This window comes from Oryzias latipes, chromosome 10 (assembly GCF_002234675.1).
Source record: "Oryzias latipes chromosome 10, ASM223467v1".
Lineage (NCBI taxonomy): Eukaryota > Metazoa > Chordata > Actinopteri > Beloniformes > Adrianichthyidae > Oryzias > Oryzias latipes.
The window spans coordinates 19,658,689-19,686,359 of NC_019868.2; the positions used below are offsets into that span (position 1 = coordinate 19,658,689).

The window sequence follows — 27,671 nt, forward strand, 5'->3', positions numbered from 1 at the left end:
GTTTTCTCGTCCCACTTCAGTAAATCACTCATCCTCTCTGGAACTGAGGAGTTATATTAAGCCCCAGTTTATATAATGTGTTAAATGCCATGGTAAGGGCCGTATGAGTCAGCTTAGCTCATTTCTGCTCAGATTATGACCCAAAATCAAACATAAACTTGCATTTTGAGCTCACACATGCTGACATTTTGCTCATATATAACGCCCCTCTCACCCTCCGGGGGTGGATTCTCACCCAAGCTGGGGTCCTCTATCAGAGTCCTGGGAGCTTGAGGGTCCTGCGCAGTATCTTATCTGTTCCTAGCACTGCGCTCTTCTGGACTGAGAGGTCTGAGGTCTTTCCAGGTATCTGTTGTAGCCACTCCTCCAGCTTGGGGGTTACTGCCCCGAGTGCTCCACTTACCACAGGCACCACTGTCACCTTCACTTTCCATGCTTTCTCCAGTTCTTCTCTGAGTCCCTGGTATTTCTCCAGTTTCTCATGTTCCTTCTTCCTGATGTTCCCATCGCTTGGCACTGCCACATCCACCATAACGGCTTTCCTCTGTTCTTTATCCACCACTACAATGTCTGGTTGGTTCGCCATTACCATCCTATCAGTCTGGATCTGGAAGTCCCACGGGATCTTTGCCCTCTCATTCTCTACCACTTTTGTAGGTGTTTACCATTTTGACTTTGGAGTTTCCAGTCCATATTCTGCACACATGTTTCTGTATATTATTCTAGCCACTTGGTTGTGGCGCTCCATGTATGCTTTCCCTGCCAGTGTCTTACACCCTGCAGTTATGTGCTGGACTGTTTCTTATACATACATACATACATACATACATGCATATATACATTCACCTGAAGTTATTGTAGATTTTTTTGTAGTTAAGGGAGAGGAGGACACATGGATCAAAACCTCCAAAGGGATGATCAGTCTAGTGTTATTTTTTTCCATTGTGACCCTATTGTAAGTGCCCTTGGATTATTGCCACCACCAATGTTAAAGCTTCTAGCAGAAAAATTCCCATTAGTCCCTCTTTTTCCAATCAAATCAACAAGAATGCTAAATGAAAGACACTTCCTTTACATATTTAATTCCAGTTGAAAGACAATAGTCACAGTATTTTGATAGATTAACAGACAGCTGGCTTGTGAATGTTCCTATAATAATTATATTAATAAACGGCACATAGAAACAACGTTTCAGCTATGTTATGCTTTTTGGCATTTGCAACATTTCACACCAATAAGCAGGGCAAACGTTTTTCTTTTTAAAACTACAGACTGTTTTCCCTGGAAGTATGCTGATTTAGGCAATGGCGTGGATGGAAAACAGCCACTTCACTCCACTTAGATCAAAAGAGTAGTCCTGTACAAAAACACATGGATATCTCCTGGAAACCTGATGAAGAACGCTTAGGGCATTTCTACATTGCCACTTGCTGCTTCTCCTCCAGAGCGCAGAAACCACAAGTGCATAGCTAACTCATCTGGAGCAGAGAGGATGTTAAACCACAAAATTAGCACATCGTGTAAAATTGTCACATTCAGCACATCATCAGTTTGGTCATTTATAGAATTATTCAGCGCAGCACGTTTACCATTTTTTGCTGAAGACAGATGTGGTTCAGAAACTTCTGTGAAACGGCCCTCAGTGCTGTTTTGTTCAGGTACAGGTATAAGGGCATTGCACAATAAACAAGTTTCCAGGAAAGGGAGAACAGATCGGAATTTTTGGAAGCCTATCAGAAAATCCAGATTGTAAAAAAAAAAAAGAATATTTTGTCAAAATGCCAAACCAGATAAAAAGTTCTTTTCCCACATCTCACCTCAATTTAAGTTGCACATTGCAAAATTGTGTCCAAACAGAATTTGAGTTGATGAAAAGAAACTTTTTCTCGAAGACTGAGTGAGCAAATGTGTATTCTTTTTTACAAAAAAATGTTTTATTTGTAAATGATCTTTACTAGTTCTATTCAACTTCACTCATGCGTGTCTTTGACTGGCAGACACGTTCTTCAATAGATGCTTCAGAAGAAGCGTTTGCATTGCAAACAAGTCTGCCACATTCAAATTTCAGACGATTCAATCCGGTCTATCCACGGCAGACTCGATGAAAGTGTGTCCACTTGTTTTTGCTCTTCCGCGTCGCTCCTCGGCTGAGGTGCTTCCTGTTTCAAAGTCTCGTCTTTGCTCGCTGCTCCCCCAGCTCCGAGCTCTCTGCTGGCTCTCAGCTCCTGAAGTTCCCTCTCGAGGGCATCACTGCGGTGGTACATCTCCAAGTAGCTGGCCTGCAGTTCCTTCTGGTAGCGGATGACCTTGTCCTTTTCTTTCTGCCACGTGTGGCGCTCTTCGTCGAAGGCCATGGCCTGCGCCTCGCTCTGGCGGCGCTCCAGGAGGAGCTCTGCACGCAAGCGCTCTTCTGTGGGGCACTCGCCGCTTCCTGCGAAGGCAAAGTTTCGTATAATTTCAGCTACAGTCACAAGGAAACCCTAGGGAGGATTTTTTATTTAAGACACTAGCTTCTTTCTGTCAAAAACTCTGAGCACAGCGCTCCTGACCTGGTTCCTCAACTAACCTGATTTTGGATCTAAAAGAGGAAACACCATAACCCAAAAGCCACTGCAATTCGTGAAGAGACCCATTTAAAGAGATTTGAAGAGAAATCCAAACTTCCTCTCTTACTTAGTGGAAGGTCATTGTCTGCTGTTGATAAAAAAAAGGGAAACCCTTCAGACACACACCTGATGATCCTGCAGTGATGTTCTCTTCGGGTCCTTTTTCATTTTCACAGGAGCTCTTAGAGGAACACCTGCCGTTCCGAGAGCCCTGCAGAATGAGCTTCAGAGCATCTATTTGGGCTTCCTTGTTGCGCATCTCTGTTCTGGTTTCCCTGAGTTGTGTCTTCAGCTGGAAGATCTCACTCAGCTTGTGGGTCACCTCTGCCTGGGAGTCTCTCAGCTGCTGCTTTAGCAATGAGATCTCTCCTGACTTCTGGCAAACCTGTAGCACAAAACGAGGAACGTTCACAGGTCAAAGATAAATTGATCCTACAAAGAATCTAATTCAAGAGTTTGCTTTTGATGAAAAAAATCCTCATTCTCTGCAATGCAAAACAACACAGCATATTTGCCTAACTTAAGTTATGTAACTTTATGAGTAAATCTCAATTGAGGTAGTAGAAAGACATTCTAAATGTAGCAACATGGCCCCAAAAGTTTGAAAAGATATCAGAAATGAAAGAAATGACTCTTCCTTATGTAAAATGATAAGATCAAAGGTGTCAAAATTTTGCATCTTTCTGCTCCTTTTTATTCGCAATTTGTATGGCTTTGTTAAAAAGTTGTGTATTATTTTGTTGTTTCCGAAATACCGAAAAGCAAGAAATTATTAAAGACCCAGTCCGATGAAAATGGTGTTTTGGGAGTTTTAAACATGTTTTAAACTTGTTCCTGTTCTTCTGAGTGTTTCTTTATTCAAATTGTGGTAAATCAGAAGCAAACGAATCAATGCTGTTGGAAAAAGACCTTATTTGTGACGAGCTCTCTGCTCTGCTCCGTTATGATGCATCTGTTTGCAGATGACTAGATTCTTATACCTCTTCATTTTCCTCGCCTGAGCTGGCTTTTGGCTCTAAATTGTACGACTAGATAGCTCCAATATTGCTCTCCATTTTTGTTTCACCGGTAATGTTAGGTTGGGGGTTTGAGGGGCTGTAAGCCAGCGCGTACCAGAGAGGTAGGGAAGGGGGTTTGCTTGGCGCCAACGGTCCTGCCCACAACTCAGTGGTGAATTTCTAATGAACTGCAGAAACTACGTCCTAGAAAACAACACCGTTATTTTTTTTATTTAGGCTAAAAATGGCATAATTATAAATAAAAGACCACTGGGAACATTTTGAAAATAGATCAAAAGAGGATCAGAGTGGGACTTTAAACAATCATTCCAATCTTGCAGATTTAAAACCGGATGCAGTCTTGATATTATAAGAGCTGCAATGTTAAAATCTTCATCTTCACTGCTGTTTTTCACAGTTTGATCTCTGCTGAAGTGTTGGATGAAAACAAAGCAGCCTTTCACCCACACTCCCACGATTCTCACTCTCTGACTTGTTACTGAACGCTGCATGTCTTTCCTCGTTGCAAAAAGGGAACGCTCTTTCGAGTCTCCATCTCTGTCCTGTTGTTTCAAGGGCGTACCTCCCACTGTGTCTCCTCCAGGGTAGGACTGGTTGGCTTCGGCAAGGTCACCCCCTCGCGGTTTTTGTCCTTCTTCAAGTCATCAAGCTCTTCTTGCAGTCGAGTTTTCTCCTGGTGGGCCTTGAACAGCTGCAGCTGTAAGCTGCGCTGAGAACGCTGGGCATGCTGGGAGATCTGCCGCAGCTTTGTGGCATACAGGCGCTTCAGGTCTTCCATCTCCTTCTCCCACAGACGCTGTTTCCCTTCAAAGACCTGAGTGTGTGGAGCAGGTGAGGATCACAGCTTCAGAGAAAGGCAAGCAAACAATGAGCCTCACCTGGGCAATGGCCCCTTCACTCTCATCCAGGTTTCTTTTCATCTGCTTAAGCTCATGCTCCTTCTCCACCAGGCGCTCCTCCAGGTCTCGCACCTGCAAAAAGGAGAAGCATAAATGGCTTGTTGAACTGCCGACATGCAGTCTGTTTATTGGTCTGCCGGAGACTCACCACGTCCTCCATGGAGACGGAAAGAGTCCATTCGTATGGAGGTGGAGCCTCCCCGCCATAGGGAGTAAGACGATTCAGGGTTGCCATACTTCGACACTGCATCTCGCCGGCAGCCACACCCCCCATTCTGACAACCTTTGGGCTCAGAGTACGATCCAGGGAGCCGATAGTGTTGATGTGACCCATGGATGCACTTAAGTCCCAAAAAAAAAAGTCACCAACAGCAACACGATTTAAAAAAGAAATTACCGTATTTTCCGGACTATAAGTCGCTGCGGAGTATAAGTCGCACCAGCCCAAAAATGCATTATAAAGTAGAAAAAACACAGATAAGTCGTACTGGACTATAAGTCGCATTTTGACGGGAAATTTATTTGACAGAATCTGAGACCAAGATATAATAACTTGCACAAACTCATATGACATAATCATAGCAGACTGTTTATCTCATAATTTCACAGTAATTCTTTCTCATACTTATTTATTTATTCCTTTCATGAAGCATCATTGGCCAACTAATACTCTGTTTTCATCCTGTATTTTTAGAAACAGATGTCATTTTTATTGCATTTCTGAATCTATGAAATCATTGGAAAGTAGAATATTATGTTTTTAGCCTTCAAGATCTTATTGTAAAAAAAGGTTTGCTGATTCTCTGAGTCACTTAACATACCCTTAACACTTAACATACCTCATACATCAAATTGACTCAGGAACATCATCTCTGTTCCTCACAAATGAACATAACAGGAGGGTTAACAATGTATTTATTTCAATTTATTTCTAATATAAGTCGCTGCGGAGTATAAGTCGCACCCCTTGCCAAACTATGAAAAAAAGGGCGACTTATAGTCCGTAAAATACGGTACTAAATTGAAGCTGGAACAGACCTGATGTGAGACAAGTTTGGACGGGAGGGAGGGGGGTACGGCGGCAGGCTACTCATGGAATTATGACCAGAGTCTGACAGATTATCCTCCTCTTGGCTCGTAACTCGCACTGAGGAAAGAGCCTGTATAACCACAGTTATACAACTGTTAAGATGGAGGGACAACTCAGTGTAATCCTAAAATATGGCAACTTCAAAATAAAAGCATAAAACAGAATTTAATTGGGCTTCTTTTTTTGATAAACAGCTCGTCCTTTTCCTAAGTTTAATAATTGAAAAGCTGTAATCGTGGCACCATTTCCTTTACAAATATCAGATTTTCAGACAGAATTTTTTCATCAGCTCCTGTTTCACAAAGATTTGAATGAAAAAATACACAAACACTGTTTTAACCTTAATTCTTTTTATATATACGAGCTACAGTATGAGAAAAATGCCACAAAAACATGTTAAAAACTCGATTCATTGGAGTGGGTCTTTAGGGTTGGACCCATGTGGTGAAATACCTTGCTGCCAGCAGATGTCGGGCCAACATAACGGGAGGGTGAGGAGGAAGAAGATGAGCTTGACACAGCTTTTGGAACTTGGCCATAGGCTTTGTGCAACCCGTTCGAAAGGCTGTGATCCAAATCCTCCAACTTGGAAGATGGATACAGGTTCTGCATGGAGCTGAAGTTTTTGGGAGGGACAGGCTTGAAGGCAGAAGACCTGAAATGCAGCTAAAGTAGGAAAAATCAAGTGTAAAAAAAGGAAGAAAGAATCTGTTTATTCTCTTAAAGTGTTGCAACATAAATTCCAATTCAACACTTTCAAGGAGTGCTGCTATACATTTTGACCAGCAAGTGATAGATTTTCCATCTATGCTGGACAGCTGGAAGATATCCAAGGCTGATGTATGCCGGTCTGGGCTTTTTGCATTGTGCTTTATGAGACATTGATCAATTTTCCAAAAGCCCATCAGACCTCCACTGGGTATAGATTGCTTGTAAAATGGAACTCAATGACAAGTCAGTCATTAGTTTCATAGCCTGAATGAAACTCAATGTTTTAGGTTAAATAACCTCTTTAGTGCCATGCCATAATACAGATATAAACCTGTTTTCTTTGACAACAAACAGCTTGTTTTCACCTTTTCATACTTGCCCCCACTAGGCAGTGAGTTCTTTGTCAGATCCACTTCTGCGCCATTTTTATCATAGACTTTGGCATAAAAATTATCCTCATCTCGATCACCGATTAAGTCCTTCTTGGCCCCGCTTCCTTTAGTTTCTTTTCTGTTGGCAGAACAGCAGATTGAGAAGAAACCAGACTGTAAACAAGCGTCTGTTTCTCTGCAGTTCTGTACTCGCCTGGTGATGTTGAGGTAGTTGAGAAGTTCCCTCTGGGTGAGGCCTTTCTTAAGGAGGCCGTTGGTGGGTTTGGGTCTCACCTGGGGCACCGCTCTGCTCCCTTTGGTCGGGGACACATCCGGCCTCTCCACCAGACTGCCTACACTTCCCATGCCGCAGTGTGGAGAGAGAGGCGGGGGTGGGAAAGGGTGGCTGTAGTTCTTGCTGGGTCCACGTGTCAGAGGAAGAGCCTGAACTGATGTTGCCATTGATTACAGGACAGCGTGAGGAGGTAAAGAGCTCTGCAAAGCACACAGAAAGAGTGGCGTTTCTTTTCTTGTTTTTGTTTGTCGGGATTCTTGACCAACAAGCCAACTATTTAATAAATCACCAAAAAATAAGCATCTGCAAAATTGAACTATTAGGCATTGATTTCTATGTCATCCACATACAATTTTTACAGCACACATTGCAAAAATGGAGTCAAAAGAAAGTAAAAAAAAAAACTAGGGATGTCCCCAATAATCGACTTAATTGATTAAGTAATTTATTTATTCCTATGATCAAAGCAGATCGATCTATCTGAGGCAAATTATGAATCGAATTGAACTGAATCAATCTATACTGTAATAAAATCCTTTCAGAATGAAATGAATTGGTTTTAATTGTGTTGGAAAATATCATTTGGATTGAGGTATGGTAGGATTATTTGACTATTTCACAAAAATGACCAAGTTCACTCACAGCGGACAACACATGTGATGGCAGCAAAAAATGATTATCTTGCAAGAAATCTAAGGAATCTGGAAAATGTCACCTGCACTGTTCAGTACCAGGTTTTTCTCTCTGAGTGACACTGGTTGAATTTTTGGCTAAAGATGTCCTGGATTCATTTTAGGTCGGTGAATCAGATCAATCCGGATCGTTCAAAGTGAACCACTATGAATCGGATCAATAACCACAAATTTTGATACGAATGAAGGTGTTTTTATAATTAATCATTAAACCCCCAAAAAGCTGTTTTTTAAGGAAATTGTCTTATTTTCTGTCGTGCAAGAAAAATAATCTCACCAAAAACGTTTTTAAACAGCAAAATAATCTTAGTTTAAGAAGAAGTGTCTCAGTGACTAGAATTTTAATTTCTTACTATCATTTTTCTTACCACATTGGCAAAATTGTGTGCTTATTTAAAGCAAATCTACCAATGGGCAAGGAATTTTTTATTTCTTTCTAAGGGGCCTATTTTGCAGTTCAGTCTTTTAACTTGCAACTGCAGTACTAAAAAGGATTTTTTGAAATTACGGTGTAATATTTCTAAAGTTCAACCTAGGTGGTAAAAAACTGAACTAAGAATCCAAAAAGAATAATCAAATAAGAGTTAACGCTCATTCAGAGAATACTGAAATATTTTAAAATGTATTTTCTTAACAATCTGTCAGATTTTGTTGTTTGTTCCCTCTTTCCTGACATAAGCTCTGCCTCTGACTCTTTTACTAGAATGAACAGATGTTAATGCCTGCAGGGTGAGCGTGACATGCTTTGAAAAACATCACAACCCCACACGATCTGACCTCCATGAGGACACAACTACTGGGAAACCATACAAGGTGACTTTTCTAAAGATGCTTTGTTTTGATAAAGAAACTTCAGAATAAGGCTTTTATTGTAAAAAAAAAAAGTAAGCAAAGAAACCACTGGGTCATTTGAGGCAACATCTCTGGGTAATGCGGTTATTTTCTTGGAGAGGATAGCAACGGGTCACAACATAAGCTCGTTACATAACCAGATCAAGCGAGATCTGACAGATTGTTCCTTCAAAAACTGTAAAAGGTGAACTAGCAAACATTTTCATCAAGCACAGTGACCCGAGGTTGCTCTAGAACATTTACTTCTCAAGCAAATGCAAAACAAAATCTTTTTAAATGTATTATTTCAGCAAACATTAGATATTTTTATTGACTTTATAAAACTAAACCAGTTTTCAAATGAGTCCCTACACCCACCTGAGTGGCCCCAAGAGTCTCTTCAGCTCCACACCACTTGTTTTCGTTCAACAATGGCTCCCCACTATTTTTGAATCCCCCACATGCCACATACATATTCTCTTCTTTTCAGCAACTTCACATGGATTTCACCTGTTGACTCACTCTGTTTTTAGGTGTAAACACTCACAGCTGTAATCAGATTTTCTTCAAACCATGAATCACAAGCACATTACAAGATTTTTGACTGTAAATGAGACCAATATTTCTCTCCCACGATTCCAGATAATCTGCAGAACTGGCAAACCTAAAATATTTACTTGTTCAAGTCTTTTTCTACTCTACATAAATGCGGACTTGGGCTTACAGACAGATCATGCAAGATCCCCGCCACATAACCTAAAATCAGATGACATCTGGACTTTGGCTGTCTAACTACAAAGCCTTGATCTCTTGACTCATTCCACAGTCACCTGGCACAATTTAAGGCAAGATTTATCTGGAGATTAGATGGCCGGTTGTTTGACAACACAATACTCTGGATTTGAGAGGCGGTTCTATTGTTGCAATGTGTTCAGATTGTAGGATTAGATGTCTAGACGTCTTGTGATATATTCCAAAGTATGATGCATTGTCATGTTCTTCCAGGATTACTACATACCTTTAGCATTAATGGCATTAATATTGCAAGACTGACATATCCAGCCTTTAATGATATGATGAAGTCAGATTTTGAAATGTAACCACTGTGCTAATATCAGCAGGGGACTTCCACATTATAGCATAGTGCATTGGAGATGCAAATATGAAGGTAACACTTACCTCCATCTAGTGTTTAGTTCTGTTATTACAGAGTCATGCAAGTGGTCCCCAAGTGTTTTAAATCAAATCAAATCAAATCAAAGTTTATTTGTATAGCACCTTTAAAACACAAAGCATTCAAAGTGCTTTATAAGATGAAATTTAAAAACAAAGGACAAGACAAACAAATATGTAATTAAAAACCCGCACTCACTCGCTGTGAAAAAAGACAAAAGGATGCAATGTAAGCCCAATGCAGACCTTTTATTTGAAACTGGCCCCTAAGGACCTTTGGCAGGCTCTACATTTTCTAGCGCGGGGGTCTGCAACCTTTAATGCTAAAAGACCTATTTGGGCTATTTATGTTTATCTGGTGATTAAGCTATTCATTTATAAAATGTAGCTTTAAAATATTTAAAATAATTGAGTTGTAAAGTATTATTTTCTTTATATAACAATTTTAACTTCTTTTACTGTTGAGGGCAGAGACATAAATTACGGTAGAGAGCACCAGATATAAGTTCCCGTCAAAATAAATACACCCTGTGTCAAATGAAATTCTCCTCCTGCTGCAGATTTACTTGAATTAAAAATGCAAGAAAGTCAAGAAACACATGAAATTTTCTATAATTTCAGTGCACTGTTACCCTCTTTCTGCTTTTACTGTTGAATATACACTTAAAAACCATGGTATAGCATAGAATTTTATATATTATGTGAACTTTAATCTTATTCTAATAATATACCACTCCTACCATCGTTTTCTCAGTTACCTGGCATGTTTAACATCGAAATATAAATGAAAAAAACTTAAAACTTAACTTAAAAAATATGAATTAAATACCTAAAATAAATGAACCAAAACTAAAAACTCAATGTTTATTGAAATTTTTAGCATTTCTCCTCAAAGACAAGGAGTCGCAATGGAGGGATGACGGAGACGCATGTGGCTCCAGAGGCTCAGTTTACAAATCCCTCTTCTAGGGCATTACTTTGTATCCTAAGTTTTAGAAGTCTAATTTTTAGATGTGCCAAAAATAGCCCTAATGTTTTTCTTAATTATTATTCCCTAAATCACGAAAACATTTTAGGCCAATATTCACATTTTTGATGCAATTTCTGCTGCATTTTTAACCCTTTTGTATTACAACTGAATTAAACTTTAACTGCACGGTGGTGTAGGGGTTAACGCTCTCAGCGAAAACGCGAGAAGGTCCGGCTTCAAATCCCAGCTGTCTGGGATTTTTCTTTGTGGAGTTTGCATGTTCTCTTCGTGCATACGTGGCCTTTCTCCTCCCACAGTCCAAAAACATGCTTTTTAGGTTAATTAATAGCAAATAATACAATTCGTTGTAGGTCAATTGGTGTTTCTGAAATTGTCCCTAGGTGTAAATGTGACCTATTAAACCCTGTTGTTGCCCAACAGTAGCTGGGTTGGCTCCAGCAACCCCGTGGCCCCCAAAAGGTTGTGAAGATCTTGGTTTAGGAACAAAACTAATGGCATTCACTTGCTGGATTAATGCCTTTAGAATGGGTCATGATACAGAGTTCGGCATAGATGGTTAGTCTATCGATCCTTTTGCCATTTGGCTTTCCCTAAATTTATTTTGCTGTTAGTTCAGTCCAAACTCACGTTCCAACTTTTTTTTTGTCTTCTATTATCTCATCTGTAGTAAATTTCCTGTATTTGTGCCGAAAAAAGCCAGCACTCATGCATAAATCAAATCCACAATAATAAAGGGCCTTTCTGTGCTTAACTGGACAGTTATAACAATTATGTAAATTGTTAAAATGGGCAGAGAGCAGTTCAGCTTAAGCCCACTCCATTCACAGCTCTCAGCAAGGATGACATCAAAGCAGGCCAAGCTGCTCATGTTTATATTCATTGGCTACTATTTCCCCCAATTTGAAACTTCCCACGAAAGCATTCTGCTTTTGATAAAAAAAAAGAAAAGACAATCTTGGGCAGCAGGAAGAAGACAGAGAATGTGTTTCTATGATTTAATCATAGAAACTAAAATATGTCTCCATATATGAGTAAGAGAAAGTGTGTGTCAGACAGCATTGATCAACTTTAGGTGTGTCAAGATGAATGGCTACTGGTCATAGTCTGACGCAATGTTTTCGATTTCAGTTCTTTGTTAAATTTGCATCTAATATCTAAAAAAAAGGTCCATTAGAGACCAATCGATGCCTGACAGGAAATGGAGCTGAGTAAGGCGAAGCAAATTCTTTCAGGGTGGATAAGGGAAAAAAAAACCATCAGGGCTGCATCTACAACCCTCATGGGACTGGAAAAAAAGGCCTGTTTTCAATACATGCCCAGCAGTTTATGAGCTCAAGTAAACCTGGGGAAAGATTTAAAGCCCAGACAGGCCGAGGGGGGGGGGTCCTGAAATGCAACACACCTCCTTAAATCAAGCACACACATACGCAAGCGTGTGCAGATCAAAGCAGTACCAGCCTTGAACACATAGAGCTTAAATGAAAAGTGTTCTGTTTTAAGCGTATGTCCCCAATGTAGCAACGAGGTTTGAAAAAAGCTTTGGAGACAACAGACATGTCATAAAGTGTATGATTTTAGAGCATTTATCTGGCTTCCTCCTTGAAGAAGACTATTTTGGTAAACACAGAAATTTTAAGTGGATTATTTAGCTAAAAATTGTGTCATGAATTGACCTCTTTACCTATGCAATCCTGAAATATGCATCAATATGCAATCAGTGTAGTTGGGAATCATGATTTATTCAGATGTGAAGCCAAGCTGAGGTTCCTTAAAGTCCCACGCTGATCATCCGATGCATCTTTTGAATAACTGTGAAAGCGTTTCCACTGGTCTTTTAAATATGATTACTGGTATGTTGTGTTTAGGCAAAATAAAAAAAAAACTGTCAGTAAATCTGTCAACTGTAGCACCTACTGTATGTCACTACTACATGCGTTTTCCAACTGTTTTTTTTGCTTGCGTGCTCTTCATTTACAATTTGAATAAAAAGTACTCAGAAATACAACTTCAAGGTTAGTTTTCTTGATATATGCCCTCCATTATGAGAAAATGCCCCAAGGACATGTTAAAAAACAGGATTTTCATTGGAGTGGGTCTTTAAAAATTCTTTTGCATTATTCCACCATGATAGAAAAAGTGGTCTCTTGGAACTCAAGGGTCACACTAAGAATTTTCTGCCCTCTTTAAAGCTCTACTGTTGCAAGAGCCCAAAGCCATCAAGATGAGTGCTTTAAGCAAAATCTCTTTTTAGATTGTAATCAGTTTTACCGTGAGGTATAGAAGAACACTCAATGAGATGCTAGAGTGTGAAGAGCGCACACTTGAAAAGCCCTCCGCTTGACACCGGCACAGAGGCCGAAGAGAGAAAAAGACCGCCAAGCCAAATTCCAAAGATGCTCAGGCTCGACAGCTTTTGATGCACATCGCTCCCACTCCCACGGACGCTCTCTCACACTGTTGTGTGTGCTCATCAGAGTCTGGATAAAAGCATATGCACAGATAGCACAACCCCATCCACTGCCCTCCTGGCTTGGCTCTCTTTCCATTTCTCTCTCTGTGCATAAATCAAAGTTTGTTTACGTTTGTAGGGCAACTTTGCAGGTTGCATGCACAACTCCCACACACACTTACATTATATAAGCTCTGTCAAAGCCCTGCTTTTTACAGCTGTTAAATGTGTTGAACAACAGTGTCTTCAGCTCTGAACTGCAGACACTTTTCTAACATCTGAACCGATTAGTCCAGAGGTTTGCACCTTTAAGACTAGAAGAGCCATTTGGGCCAGCTTCCAACCAAAACCTAGCAAGAGCCGCAAAGTTCAACCTCACTGTAAAAATACACTTTATTTATGTTTATGTGGCCATTAATCCATTAGTTTATCAAATGTAGCTTTTAAATATTTACAATAATTGAATTATAAAAGTTTTATTTTCTTTATTATTACAATTTGAACTTTTTTACTGTTGACAGCAGATCATAGAAGTTCCCTTCAAAATAAAGCACGCCCTGTGTCAAAAAAGATCCTCCTGCTACTGCAAGTTTACTTGAATTGAAAATGGATGAAAGCCAAGACAAACATGACCTTTTCTCTAATTTCCGTGTTCCTTTTACTATCAAATATAAACATAAAACCATTGGTGTAGAATCTAAATTTTTTTTATATATACATGTGCTTAAACTAACTGCTTTTGGAATACACTGACCAACAAAGACGTTTTGTATTTGCAGCTCTGTTGACAGGTAAATTAATAGCCCTTTTTTAGTCATTGGTTTGTTATTATTATGACATTATGGAAGTCAGAAAGATGTCGGTCCTTTTAATCAAATCTTAGCCCACTCAGAGGTGTGAAGTTCTTTAAGATGCCTCTGGTTTTGCTTGATATATCAGTGAGAGGAGACTGAATTTAGCACGCACACTTTGTCAAAAGCTCAAGCTGACCTGCTTCTATAGAAGACTCGTCTTCTGTGGACGGACTTGGACAGCAGATGGATCATCCCAGGAAAGCTCCTTTTTTTAAATTCTTGACACACAAGATGGTGAGGAAAGTGTGTTTGTGTAAACTGGGCCACGTTTTCATGTCAGCTGGATGTGTTGGTGGTAGAGCTGAAGCTGTCAGTCTGCTGTTCCCACTGATGAAGACTGCTGCTATCTTCACAGAGGTTGAGGGTTATACTTACTCACATGCAATCAGGTGCTGAGTAAACTCAGGCATTTCCTTCCACAAACTAACTGCAACTCTTTCAAACATAATACTAAAGACATTACTTTGTTTGAATAAAATAAAACCAACAGTTACAGAGTATACAAACACTTTTAACCAAGTACAAGTGGGTTCTTATCAAGTGAGATAAGGCAATTCCTAATCTATGCAAAAAAACTTCCATGGTTTAGGGTGCTGGAATATTTCAGTCAAGAAGCAAGAATTAAGATTTCTGCTCTTCAATTTTGTCAAAGTACATCTGCCTGGCTTTGCTCTCAAACGAACTCCAGAGAATCAGTTGTCATGTCTTCTCCTAAGCTTGATGGAAAACCTAAACACTAAGCATTTTTAGTTACTGTTGTCTAACCTGTCAAGAGGCAGAAATCCTACAAACTCTTAAACCTAGACATCTACTAAAGGTTAATTATAACCGTTATTATAAGGTTATTCCTTGTTACACCCAAAGAAATACTTGTAATGTTAATAAAAAAGGTCAAGGTTGACTGTATTTGAGAACCAGACTTTATGTTCCAAATGGGAAGTGCCCGCTGGTCCAAAGGAACCAAAATACTATGGAAATAAACAGAGAAAAATAATCAGCTGACCAAATATTTGTCAGAACAACCTTTCTTGCTCTACTTCGTATTTTTAAAGTGTTCTTGCCAATCCGATTTGTTTCATGATTTTTTTTTTCCGTAGTGAAAGGTAGTCAAGTTATAAACTAGCCAATCAGACGCCTTAATTAAAGTATGTGGTCTCACGTGGAAAGTTTGAAGCATTTGATGAATAGATTCTCCCGAGCCCTCTTTGAATTGGTAGATGTGTGAACTTCCAACAAGCTCACTTCTGAATGGCGAGAGTGGTTGCCATAGAAATTGTGACTTGGACTGCTTACTGACGATTGCTGGTTCCAACATGTATGGCGTATCTGTTTCACCAAAAATTGGCAGCTAAACTGATCTCATTTCGTTGGAGCAAGTCATTGTTTTATGGATGATGTCACACTCACTCAGTCAGTCCAAATCTCATGTACAGTCAATGGATTGGTATCACTGGTCTTATTTAGTAGGTTTAAAGTAAGAAATTACCCAGCCATGATTAAAATCAACAAATGACAGAACAGTTTACATTACAAAGAAAAACTGGGATTTCTGATAAAAAACTGTGGGGTAATCTGTATAAAGTAAAAAAAAACAATATATTGCAAAGAGAAGAGATTCCTGCTTTGAGCCTTGGGGTACTCGGATAAAGACATAACGGCACTCTGATGCTTTTGTCAAGACATTTTGTAAACAATAACAGGCAAACCGAAATTGGTTGAAAATGTTGCAGCTATATGTTCTTTTTTTGTCAAAAATACTACAGTCAAAGACATCTTAAACCAACTTAGTTTAAAGGGAGATGTTAGGAATGACAGCAACAAACAGGCAGATACTGCAGTTCTTAGTTTCAATTGCACTGAGAGCAGTCTATAAAAACAGACGTTATAGTCAAACCTTTTACCCAAATGATGTTGGATGATTATTATTTATGTTCTTAAGGTTGGTACAGGGCTTTATTTTTATGCAGAAAATTCACTTATTGAATGTTGCAGCAATTCTCGGGTTATCCAGTGTCACTGCTTGCAGCTGTTTTTTTTACCCTTTTAAACTTTATTGATCTGGATCTAAAACGTGAAGCGACTTCATTAGAGAATCAACAGCCCCCAAGAGAGACATTTCAGAGAACATTTTTTTTTTCCTAAAAGACATTATCTGAGTTCTTTTGGTTATGGAGAAGTTTAATCGGCTAAACTTCTGCTTCCCCATAAACCGTAATTCAATACATAAGCAGCATTGTGTTACAATATCTCCAAACAGATAGAGGAGACGAATAAATCCTCAACTTTATTTTGATTACTGCCAGTGCACATCTCTCGTGAGGTTACAAGTTTAACCTCTGCCTGTATGTCTGTGTGATTGTGTGCTTGCGTGAGAGGAAGAGATTAGAGGCAACAGCATAAGAACATGTTTTTCCATCTTTGTGTTGTTGTTAGTGACATCCACTTGCCCTTCGTTTGCTCCATCTGACACATAAAGCACACTAATCCATTAAAAATATTATAGACTACAATAAAAAACCCATCCATACCCAGCAAGCAAGTCCAAGTGGGTCCTACATGGTTTAAAAGTGGGCAGGAAATGTGGGCCGCTACGCGAGCCAGCCCCCCGGTTGCTCTGCCTGGCCCTGTCTGGGAAACCTACATTTAAGAAGATTTGATATGAATTTCACCAAGTTGTATCATCAAAACTTCACTACTAACAGTTCAAAACAAACACTAAAATCTACTATATTTGCACTGAAAAAAATACATTATGACAGTGATTTAGCTGAGTGAATTATTTACAGTCTCACTTGGAAAAGTAATCTTCTTTGAAAACTTTTCCTATCCATTTCTTAATGAAATCCTAAAATTACAGAAAATATTTACTATAATATTTGAACAAAAACTTATTTAGAATGCAGAAGCAGTGTGGTAAAAAAATTCAACTTTATTTAACCAGTTTTTTAATATAAGCATTTAACTTAGGAAGTCCTGTAAAAGTTGCTTTAACGAGAGAAAAATATTTGCCCTAAATACACTCACAAAGCTGCTCTACAGTAAATAAAGTGGTTGTAGCTGGGACATGATCTATAAAAGAGACTTTTTCTTTGAAAAGTTGCAACCTTTTGCAAAGACGAAATTAAGAATTTGGCTCCTTAAAGAATATTTCTTGGCAATTTTTGCTCTGCAAAAACTTTCCTCAATACAATTTGAAATTTGTATTCAAATGAGCACTGAGTATTTTTTTAGTGTCAGAGAGGCTCAATCTGGCATTAATAATACACACCATTTTACTATGAAAAACAAATAAAGAAAAGTTCATAGCTCATGAATAGTACAAAGTGCAATCCATTGCATCTTCATTAACATCAAAACTGTCTTTTCTGAATCTGAATTGAGATGATTGGAGTCTCTGCATCTGGCTGCATCTCCATCTATGTGTCAGCTTTTTTTTTTAACTTCACTGATTCAGTAGAGCTGCTGCAAACAATTATTTTTTGTTGTCAACAGATCTATAAATCATAGTTTTGAGTAGTCATCGTGATCCTTTTGGCAGGATATGATTTTGGCACAGACTATTCTGCCTATCTCTAATCATAGTCAGTTTTCACGCTGCAGCAGAAAGCATTTGTGTGCTGGCGTCTAAATTGAATCTTTGAATGAACTAACATCTGATGTGTGTGTTTTTTTTAAGTGCTAAATCACAACAAAGAACTAATCAATGTAATGCATAGGAAAAATGAGGTAATAAAACAACATTTTCATGTATTTTAAGAAAAGTTCAAATAAAATCAACATGTCTGATTAAAAAAAGTTTATTGACAGATTTATATGCCAAAGTTTTTTAAATCAGCATTTTGATGTTGTTAGAACTTTGAGAACTTTACAGCTTAGAAGTTTTTTATAATAGACAGGTGGGAGAACCTATTTATTGGCAAATTCCAATTAAACTTCAGTTAATTTTTATCTTCCCGTTTGGGTGATTTTAGTGATGCTGTTGTCCTAGCGCTAACAGGAAGAATTAGGGTAAAAATATTCTGTTCTGCTATTAAACAAAATGGCTTATATATTATGACACATTATGTTACGTGTCAACATATTCTTTTTGTAGACGTAATTAATGAATTTTCATCAAGCAATTAAATAACAGTAACACTAAGATTAGATCCTTATTACATAACTGTGTTGGAATTTGTGGTACAAAAAAAATATATATATTATACTGCTCAGAGTCCACTTCGTTTGGTTTCTGTTGACTTTGTTAGCAAGCAAATCCAACAATGTTTGCTCAGAAACGAACAAAAGTTCAGCCTGAGTCTGATGAGGAAACAGACGCGCATACCTCATTTGTCTTTCTGGGTAATTATTAATGTGCGGTCATATAACGTGCCGCACTGATAAGGCTGAAATGGAGGACTTAGCAGAAGATCTTGATGTGTTGCAGGACACAGTCTGCCTATCATCCACAGGACCTTAGTTCTCATGACAATCACTGGTGAGAACAATTTCATGAATCATGTATTCACATAATTAGAGTGTGGCTCAAATACCGTTAAATTGAGTTGATAAAGACAAAAGCACAAGAGAGTTTGATTCTTATTAAATTCTGCACTGCCAGAGGGAGTTGAAGCTCAGCAGAGAGTTCTTTGTTTCCTGGAGCGGTTCATGTAGGAGTCTCTACTCTGTGATTACAGCAACAGAAGCTGAGAGGTTCCCACATCGACCCACACCTGAACCCATTCCATTTTACAGCCCCTGCATTTGCATCTATGCAAACACACCAAGTACAAGCAGAAAAAAAGACTGTACTGAAAGGTTTTTAAGTAAAATCTGATTAAACCATGAAGATTATATATTACATAGATCGTCAAGCAGGTAGCTCTCATTGATTTCATCCAATAGTAGCACCAGAGGAGCAGCTGAGCTGGCTGGATGATCTGCTGTAAACAATGACGTATGCCAAACGGCATGTCAGGGCATCAGCACTTTCTCCTCCTATGGAATTTAGTGTAAATAAAAGACGTGTTTGTTGTTCATTTCTGCTGGAACTTCTGAAAATTGGCTTATTCAGCCATACAGGTTGAGCTGACTGTGAATATTCTTTCCCAGAATTCTTTTTAAAAGGAAACAATACAGAGACTTTTTTTAAATCTTTCTCAAAAGTGAACTAGACCGAATCTTCTTGCAAATCTTCCAGAAAGATGACAATCCTTAAGGGGGAAATTCCCCAGACACAAACAGATCATCAGATCAAGGACAGAGTATGAAAGAAGGGTGCTCTGACAAAAATGATGAGCCCAGAAAACGAGCAAATCATCTAAAATCGTATCTTTTGAGTATCATCTGGACTCGAGCAGGAAGTTTGATCTCTGCTTAAAATGAGCCGGCAGATCTCAGTGACGTCATTTCCTAACTAAAAATTATGTGTAGTTAAAAAGTTCTAGTTCAGCTCTGCTCTGCTGAAAACAAGCCCTCTAGGTAAACTAACTAAGAAGCTGTCTTGCTTTTGTCCTCATCGCTCTGTGACAGAATAAAAGTGAAAACAAAAAGATGACAATGATGTCACCTCGTTAGGAAGCACACAGGTGTGTAACCCATAGAAAACCCTTCAATAATATAAGCAAGGTGAAATATGTACATAGACAAAACCTTCCACAGGGTTTAAGGAGATTTAGAAAGAAAAACATGTTACCTGTTTGTTTGTCCGCCTGGGGAAATCGCTTCACCACTCCTCAATTTCCTCACTCAGATTGCATTTCAGTCTCAGTCTTTTGGTTTCGAGGATAACACAGCAATGCTTCCTGTTTCTCTGCATTTGATGGCAGCTGGGAGGTGCGTGAAAGAGAAGGGAACTCCCTTAACTGCTGACCTGCTGGATGACTTAGCGCCGATTTAAGTGTTTTACACTGCGTGCGAGGACTACATTCAGAGTAACGCAAACATTCACTTTCACAATTCTTATGGGCATTTTCCAGCTTTCCGTGCTCATCTCTTCGTGCACTTGTGCAGCACGCTCAAGGGCCAGTGTTGTTGGACTTGTTTCTCCAGTTTAAGACACAAAAGCCCCGCATGTGAGCCAGCTCCCTGGCATTTAATTCAGACCCTACATTAAAATACATCAGCTTTAGTGGACAAAAGTACAGGAACTGCCCAACCCATCCTGTATTGTCACAAAAAAAAAAAACACTAACAAAGTAAAGTGATGTCAATGCCGAGAAGAGATGTGAAAAATAAAAACGTGCGGTAGCTGTTTCCTAGTGGACTTTCTGGACAAAGACCCAGTTGTTTTCCTTCAGTTGGATTACCGGACTGGTTCAGCGTTGTATCAAATTACATGTTTCAAACTAGAGACGCTTCCATCTGAGGATGGAAGAAAGACACCATTGTTCTCTACTCCTTATTTAGAAGAGAGCGTCCTCCTGCTTCTGTCTTTGCCAGCCGACGTCCTTCACTGAGCTGAAGGGAGTTAAGGAGAAACCTGAACTTCTCAAAGCTGGCACAAACGGGTGGACACAAGAATTTGAGCTAATAAAGTAAAAAAAAAATGCTATGTTGAGACTGGCAAGGTATTAAAGGCATTCCAGAGGAATAATGAAATGTCTTTGCAGTGCACTGATCCACAGGGTGGAATTAGAAGAAAGTTAAATGAAAAAGGGAGGAGAACTCCAAACATCAGCAGGTGCCGCTTAGGGATGCAACTATGCACTATCCCCACGATTCGGTTCAAACTTGGATTTTGGGTTATGGTTGTGTTTAGGTTCAATACACACTGTGTTTATTAAAAAACTAACATCTTTTTAAAACTTATTTAACCCTTGTGCTATCCTGTGGGGTCAAGATGACCATTGACGTGTTCTCCCTACCATGACAAAGATGGATAAAGGTGGAGAGGATTTCATGTAATCCATGGACACCAGTGAAGATCACATATCATTGAAGAAAAAAGGTTTAGCGCACTGTCTAGTGGGTTTAGATGACCTCACTCCCAATGTCAAAGTGCCTAGGGTAGCACAAGGGTAAAAAAAAAACATTTTTAAAATGTGCTAAAAATGTAGTAAAACCTTGGAGTTGGCTCATACTAAGTCTGGTGTAATGGAATAAAACAATAAATACTAATTTCTTCTTACTCATGTGTTAAACATGCCGGTATGAAGTAAAGATGGTCCGATTCACTTGGCTCGATTTTAAAGACCTGCTCCAATAAAAATCCTGTTATTTGTTTTTTTTAAATGTTTGTGTTGCATTTTTCTCATGGTGGAGGACATATATAAAGAAAATGAAGAGTATAATTGAGGTCTTGATTATATCTTTCATCAAATTGTTGTGAATCAGGAGCAGTTGAAAAACTGCCATTTGAGAAGCTTGCAGCTGTTACGATCAGTCGACAGGCCACAAGATCACTTCACATTATGTTGTACTGGTAATGTTAGGTTGAGGGTGTGAGGGACCGTAAGCTAGTGGGAGAGATGGGAGTGATGGGAAATAAAGGCAGGTCGACGGTCCCACCCACAACTCAGAGGTGAATTTCTGATTAACTAGTGCCCCTCTGCAGAAAGTATGTCCAAGAAAATGACACAATTTGGGGAGATTTTGGCTAAAAATTGCATTATCATAACTGAAAAATCACTAGGAACATTTTTAGAATTGTTCAAAAGTTAACTGGAGTAGGACTTTAAACTAAAGATTGTGGCATCCCTGGTGTTTACCTCTGCCATTACGTCTGGACCCTACAGGAATATCCAAGCTCAGGTTCTATAGATTCCTCCAAATTTTTCTGCTGTCTGATGAAGGATCCCCAACAGGAAAGTATATGAGGACGGAGATCAACAAATGAAGATCAAAAGCAGAACTGTATCTGCCAGACCAGTCATCTAGACGCAAGACAAGACGAGGCAGACTAATTTCCTCTGCATAAGCTCTCCTAGACAATAACAGTACAGAAAACAGCCGAGGGAGGGATTGGTGCTGTCCAGAGAAGAATCTTTAGTCTGTGGTAGACAACCGCTCACATCTGTTTGGTTAACAGTAACCAGGATGCAGGTCCAAATAATTTGGTGCATGCCTGGAAACAGCTTATCCTCGTTCTGTCCAAGGGTCACATAATCCCACCACCCCTTTTGGCTCACACATCCATGCAACTTCTTGTGCAAATGAAATCCATTCACAGAACCACTTTTGCAACCCCCCCCCCCCCTTATGTGACCACATCTTTCTTTCATAACCACAAGATAAACAAAGAACTGCCGTATCATCCAGTCTACCTGTGTGGCCTACAAGAGCCAAGCAGGTCACGTTAGCTGACTGCAACCTTTAAAACGAACACATTGATTTTATGTGAAAGCACAGGATGTGACAGCAAACGGGGGCATTAGTGGGGGGAGAACATAGCAGATATAAATACTACACACAAAGCAGGGCTTCAACCCGTGGCCTTTTGTTCTGCAACACTGCAACTCTTCAGACTAAATAAAACAGACAGGAGTCGAGCAGTACACCTCATCCCACCACAGACATAATGCTCATACAACACTGTTGTTTCTGTACAAAAGCAGGTGAGAGTGGGCGCTTATTATAGATTGATCAATAAAAAACACTTGAAAGTGATAAGCCTGAGCTAAAGTGAGGCATGGTTGTCAACTCAGAGAGTATCCAGGACAGGTGTTTGCATTTGAGCTGCTCCTCCTGACACCCTCCTGAGCTGCTGGTCTGAAATCCATCATGCCTCCTGGGGTTTACCCTCTGTCACATGAGGAAAAGACAACAGTTCAGCTGCCAGGTCAACCGGCAATGCACCCCACAAAGCACCGAAGACAGCAGAAGGTGCAGTTGTTACAAGTGAAATGGTGTGATGTAATGGATTGATCTCATCTGGAAGCTGAAAAAACTTTTACTGGCAAAGGTGAACATGAGGGCCACCATAGAAACATCTACCATGCCAAATCCACCCACTATGTTGACACCAGGCATGTGACATGCGTTCACAAAGGCGCTTTTAGGTGCGTTTAGCATTTGGTGTTCACACCACATAAGCAGGGAGGGGCTTCTTCTTTGTTTTTTCTACTGGCACATGTCTGCCACCCAAAATTGGTAGACGCTTGGTGTGAAATGTCAAAACGGTGCAAATCTCGCAAATCTTGTTGCAGGCTTTTTCTTTCCCAGGTCTACTCCGATTTATGAAAGACTTACCGGATGTAATTCCGGCCGGGCATAAACACTTATTAATTTCTCCTCCATGATAAATTTTCAAATGATTGGTGCTTCCATGAATTAGAAGGGACATCATCCATGTGTCACTACCAAATCAGAGTCCCTGATTGGCTAAAGTTAAACTGGTTTAACTTTCAACCCACGTTCAATGGCTGCTCACTTTGTACATAGAGCGCCAAAAATGGTCATAACTATGTGTGAACACGAGAGTTTTGAACGCGGAAGCCTGAAAGCCTGTACACCCGTTTCATTAGGAGCAGCCGTTTGTATGTGAGCTGCCACGGGTGGTGTGAACGTGCGTTGACGCTTTAAAAAAGATACATGATTTTTAAAGCTTTAAATACATCATCTAGTTAAATGAGACAGAGAAATCCTCAAATATTTGGTGAGAAATATAGAACCCAAAATGAATTCTTTTAGGCTTTTTTATCAAGAGCACAGAAGATCAGGAGAAAAAAAATCTGCCCTCCTGGGAACGTACTGGGACACCCACACTGGTGATGACAACAAGACAAGAAGCAGACTTAGATGTCAGCACACATATCTTGCCAACGAGATAAGCAAAAGCACTGAGCCATAGTGAAAGCAGCTGATAATCTAAGAGAGAAGTCTGAGACCATCCATGAATGTGATACCATTTTGACAAGTACCACCAACTAAGAATTTAAGAAATCCTGCCGATGTCCCATCAAAATGACCTTCGGGTACCTATGTGCTCAACCCAGCTGGACAAACCACTATGTCACAATACATAATCCCACAAGTGCTCAGAAAATGACAGAAACACAACAAAGAGTCCATTGATTTGCCTCTTAACACCCCCCCACCCCCCCAGCCCACAACTCACGAGACCCAACAGATCTGCTGAAAACACAGTGGTGCCGGAAAATACTGGACACACCAGAAGCTGGTATGTTCATGGTGGGGCGAGTGTTACAGAAATACAATGTAGAATGACTCTTTAAGGTTTTCTTTTTTTTTTTCAAGCTGTCTTTATTGTTGTTCTGTTGTTCACAGTGGTCTTTTAATTATGATTATGAGGTTTTTAATCAGAATTAACCAGAATTTATTTATTTTTCTATGTCACAGTTTCTGTAGATTGGCAGTAGTCCATTAGAAATTCACCTCTTAGTTGTGGGCGGGATAGTTGCTGTGGAGTATGCCTGCCTCTACTACCCATAATCCTTTTGTTTACACTCACCCCCGCTAGCTTAAAGTCCCTATACACCCCCTAACCAAAGATGGCAATATATATCGGCACCATCCAGCTGTGCATCTTTAAACCAGATGTCAGCTCAGATGAGGAAAACAAAGACCTTCATGGATCTATTTGTCTGCAAGTGGATGCATCAGAATGGAGCAGATGAGGGAGCTTGTGGCTTGCCGTAGTAGTTTCTATGTCATGCCCAAAAGCTTTTTCAAATAGCATTTTTCATCTGCTCCTGATTCCCAACAATTTGAATAAAAAAATACTCAGAAATGCAATTTCAATCTTAATATTCTTTACAAATGTCCCCAGTCATGAGAAAAATGCCACAAGAACGTGTTAAAAAAACAAACAAACACAATTTTGGATCTTTAATGCCTCTATATTTACAAAAATAATTTGTAACTTGTTGAGTTTAATTTGTAAAGTTACATTTTACTAATACAGAAATTTTGTTGTGCTAAACAGTATATATCTTTTTTTTCAATATGAGTGTTTAACGAATCCCTTTCCTCATAAAAAACATTTTAATAAATGAAAAAAATCAGCCAAACGTACTTAACAGGTATCAGTATAGTAAAGGTTGAGGACAAAAGGTAGAAATGCCGACAAAACTTGGGAGATCAATCTTTAACTTGCAGAAAACACCTGCCTTGTGTGGATAATAGTTAACTTGGGTGTGTTCTGTTTTGATGTTTAAGAAATGACTACGTTAAAAGCTGTGACTAAAAGAAACAGAGAATACATTCACTTTCATCTGACACCAGTAAGTGCAAACTGTTGGGACTCTGCTGTGAAAGCTTAACAGCCTTATATCCCATTGTGGCAGCACGTACACAAGCCTGGCCAGCTCAGTGATTTCCTTCACTCGGCTGGGCCTTAATCGCAGCGACAGAAGGTTCAGAGAGCAGATCATCCCAGCCAAAGGCGAACTAATGTCTAATAGGAAAGAGTTTAGGTGTAGAAGAGCAACACTTTCTCCTTAGAGCTTTCTCTAGAGAGTCTATGAGATGAGTGCAGACAGATCAGAAAGAATGGGATAAGAGGATACGCTTTGGCTTAATAGCACACAGTGTGAGAAGGGGGTGAACGGGGGAGCCCCATCTGTAAAGCAGAGTTTAAAGGACAGAAAGAAATCAAAGAGTGGAACAAGAGCTTGTTAGTGTTTGATTGGATGACTGGCCTGAGGGGAGATGTCCACAGAAGAACACCATGTCTATACATCTGTGCTCTTCCTGCTGCACCATCTGCCCAACTGTGAATGCATGAATAACTTGCTGGGCACTTGCATGCCGCAAAGAAGCACTCTGATTTACCATCGGAAATGTGGGATTTCTCAAGCTCTGGAGTGGAAGAACATTAAAGTTTAAAACTGATAGAACTGCAGACGGCTGCTTGATTGAGGCGAATATGTGTCCTTTAATCTTTAGGATAGGCAATGAGAAGCAAATGGTCAGCAGACTTCTGACGGTCAGCGGAATTAGTGTTTCATCAGCTGCCGGGACTTTAAAGAGACACATACACACACGTTAAGAGTGTCAACCCCCCTGAGAGCTCCAACAGCTGAACGAAGACATCACATCAGCTGTCGGGCTGATTCTGCTGAGGAAGGAGCACTAAACACAGCATGTGCTAAAATACACTTTTAAGGTTTGAATGGGTTTTAACAAAGAACAGGTCTCATTTTATTGAATTTATTTACTTTTATTACTGACAAAAAAAGTGCTTTTTCGCATTCTTGCTGCAATTTGTCAAAAGAGAAAATTTACAAATTCTTAAGGATAACATTTAATAGAAAAAATAACAACTTACCGTCCAAACTTTTACTGCTGTCAAACAAGTCTACACCAGTTGATATTTGCAAAGATTCATAACTTTGTTTTTTAAAGATTCAATATATTTTATATGGCTTTCAGAGCTAAAAAGAAAAAAGAAATGAATGGAAAAATGAGCAAATGACCCGACACTGAAGAACTGAAAACCAGACACTTACTTGCTCTGAGGGTAATTAACTAAATGCAGACAGCTGTGGATGAACAACCTGAACCCGGTGAGACAACACATGACAAAAACGCAAAACATCACAAAAATCCAAAAACAGAACCCTCACATTTTTATCTTCTTGCACTTTCTTGGAAGTCATTCATTGGCAGATAATTTTAGAAAACTTTCTGCAAATCTTTGGATGAGACATCTGTGTTACAGTCACAAACCAACAACTGCCAAACTCTAAAACGTCAGATTACACATGATTATTACACAGATGTAAAGCATGCAGTAGATCCAACCTTTGTGGTCCAGCTAGTTTTCCCTAATTTTGACATTTAACAATCACACTTGCTATTTAATAACATCTGTGGGACAAGATGATCTCTGTTGGAGGCATTTGAGAAGTTGGTCATTTATCTTTCAGCCATGTCCCTGTTATAATGAGACAGGTCAGATGGAAGACTGCTTTTTTTTTCAGTGACTTGAACCCAAAACAATACTTAAGCTGTCTCCGTGATTGCTGCACAGCGGTCTGCATGTGGGATGTTTTCTATTGTCAGCTTTTCTCCTTCACTTACGTCAGCACACACCCATAACCACAGCACTTAAAGGGCTCTCTGTGCAACGCTCCATGAGTCCTTAGGTCAGAGGTCACCTGTGGCCTCTGGTCTCCAGGACAACAGCCTGGCACTCCCCAGTCCGAAGTTAGTCTCCCCTTCAACACCCCCCCTTTCCACACAGAAAACATCTTTTGTCACCAAACTCCTAAAAAAGTGCCAGAACATTTGCTGCATCTCCCCACTCAGAATCATAAGAGTGAGACAGGCAAAGTGCCATTATTTTGAAGAGCTATCATCAGCGGGGTGAATCCTGTCATTAAAGGAACTCTTTTAGGTGGAGAGTGCATAGTTATGGACGTGCTACCATTATGCACCAAAAACACATCAAACTCCGGAGAGTGGAAGAACTCACCATGCTCTGCACGCAGCACATCCCTGAACCTGCACGGACTCTCTGCTGTGCGCGCGACCCTCGCAGGTGGAGCAACCGAAGGATATTCCCCAGACTTTCGATGTCGAATAGAGGATAGCGGGAGAGACGCAGAATAAGACCGTTCCCTTCCGTTCCCTCTCAAAGGTTTGAATCAGAGAGCAGAGAGGAAGCCGACGGAGGGGCTGCCCTGCTCAGCTGCGCTGACACGCGCAGGACAACAAGAGGACAAACAGCGCCATCTACAGGCTGGGATTTCATCAAAGGGAAATTAAATTATATTACCCGTAAATGATATTATATTATATTATATTA

General features: G+C 39.7%; 1 protein-coding gene across 4 annotated transcripts; it reads right to left on the bottom strand.

Moving 5' to 3' along the window:
- Positions 1–1,056: 1,056 nt before the first annotated feature.
- Positions 1,057–27,531, bottom strand: LOC101167803 (NEDD4-binding protein 3-A). Of its 4 annotated transcripts, none has more exons than XM_011480340.3 (10): positions 27,339–27,531; positions 6,911–7,191; positions 6,691–6,835; positions 6,068–6,280; positions 5,563–5,684; positions 4,673–4,865; positions 4,504–4,596; positions 4,188–4,439; positions 2,733–2,991; positions 1,057–2,431 (listed from the first exon to the last, which is right to left on the bottom strand). In XM_011480340.3, the coding sequence occupies exons 2-10, from the start codon at positions 7,156–7,158 to the stop codon at positions 2,058–2,060; spliced, it is 1,899 nt and encodes a 632-aa protein (XP_011478642.1). In that variant the 5' UTR covers positions 7,159–7,191; positions 27,339–27,531; the 3' UTR covers positions 1,057–2,057. The 4 variants fall into 4 exon arrangements, with proteins under 4 accessions (XP_011478642.1, XP_011478643.1, XP_020562346.1 ...); XM_011480341.3 differs by lacking the exon at positions 27,339–27,531 and adding an exon at positions 19,656–19,873; XM_020706687.2 differs by lacking the exon at positions 27,339–27,531 and adding an exon at positions 16,510–16,783.
- Positions 27,532–27,671: the final 140 nt, after the last annotated feature.

Excerpts from the sequence above, each read along its gene's own strand:
- LOC101167803 (XM_011480340.3), bottom strand. The coding sequence starts at position 7,158 with ATGGCAACATCAGTTCAGGCTCTTCCTCTGACACGTGGACCCAGCAAG. Across the intron at positions 6,836-6,910 it reads AACTACCTCAACATCACCAG|AAAAGAAACTAAAGGAAGCG; the intron begins GCGAGTACAGAA and ends TTCTGCCAACAG. Across the intron at positions 2,992-4,187 it reads TGGAGGAGACACAGTGGGAG|GTTTGCCAGAAGTCAGGAGA; the intron begins GTACGCCCTTGA and ends TTTGTGCTACAG.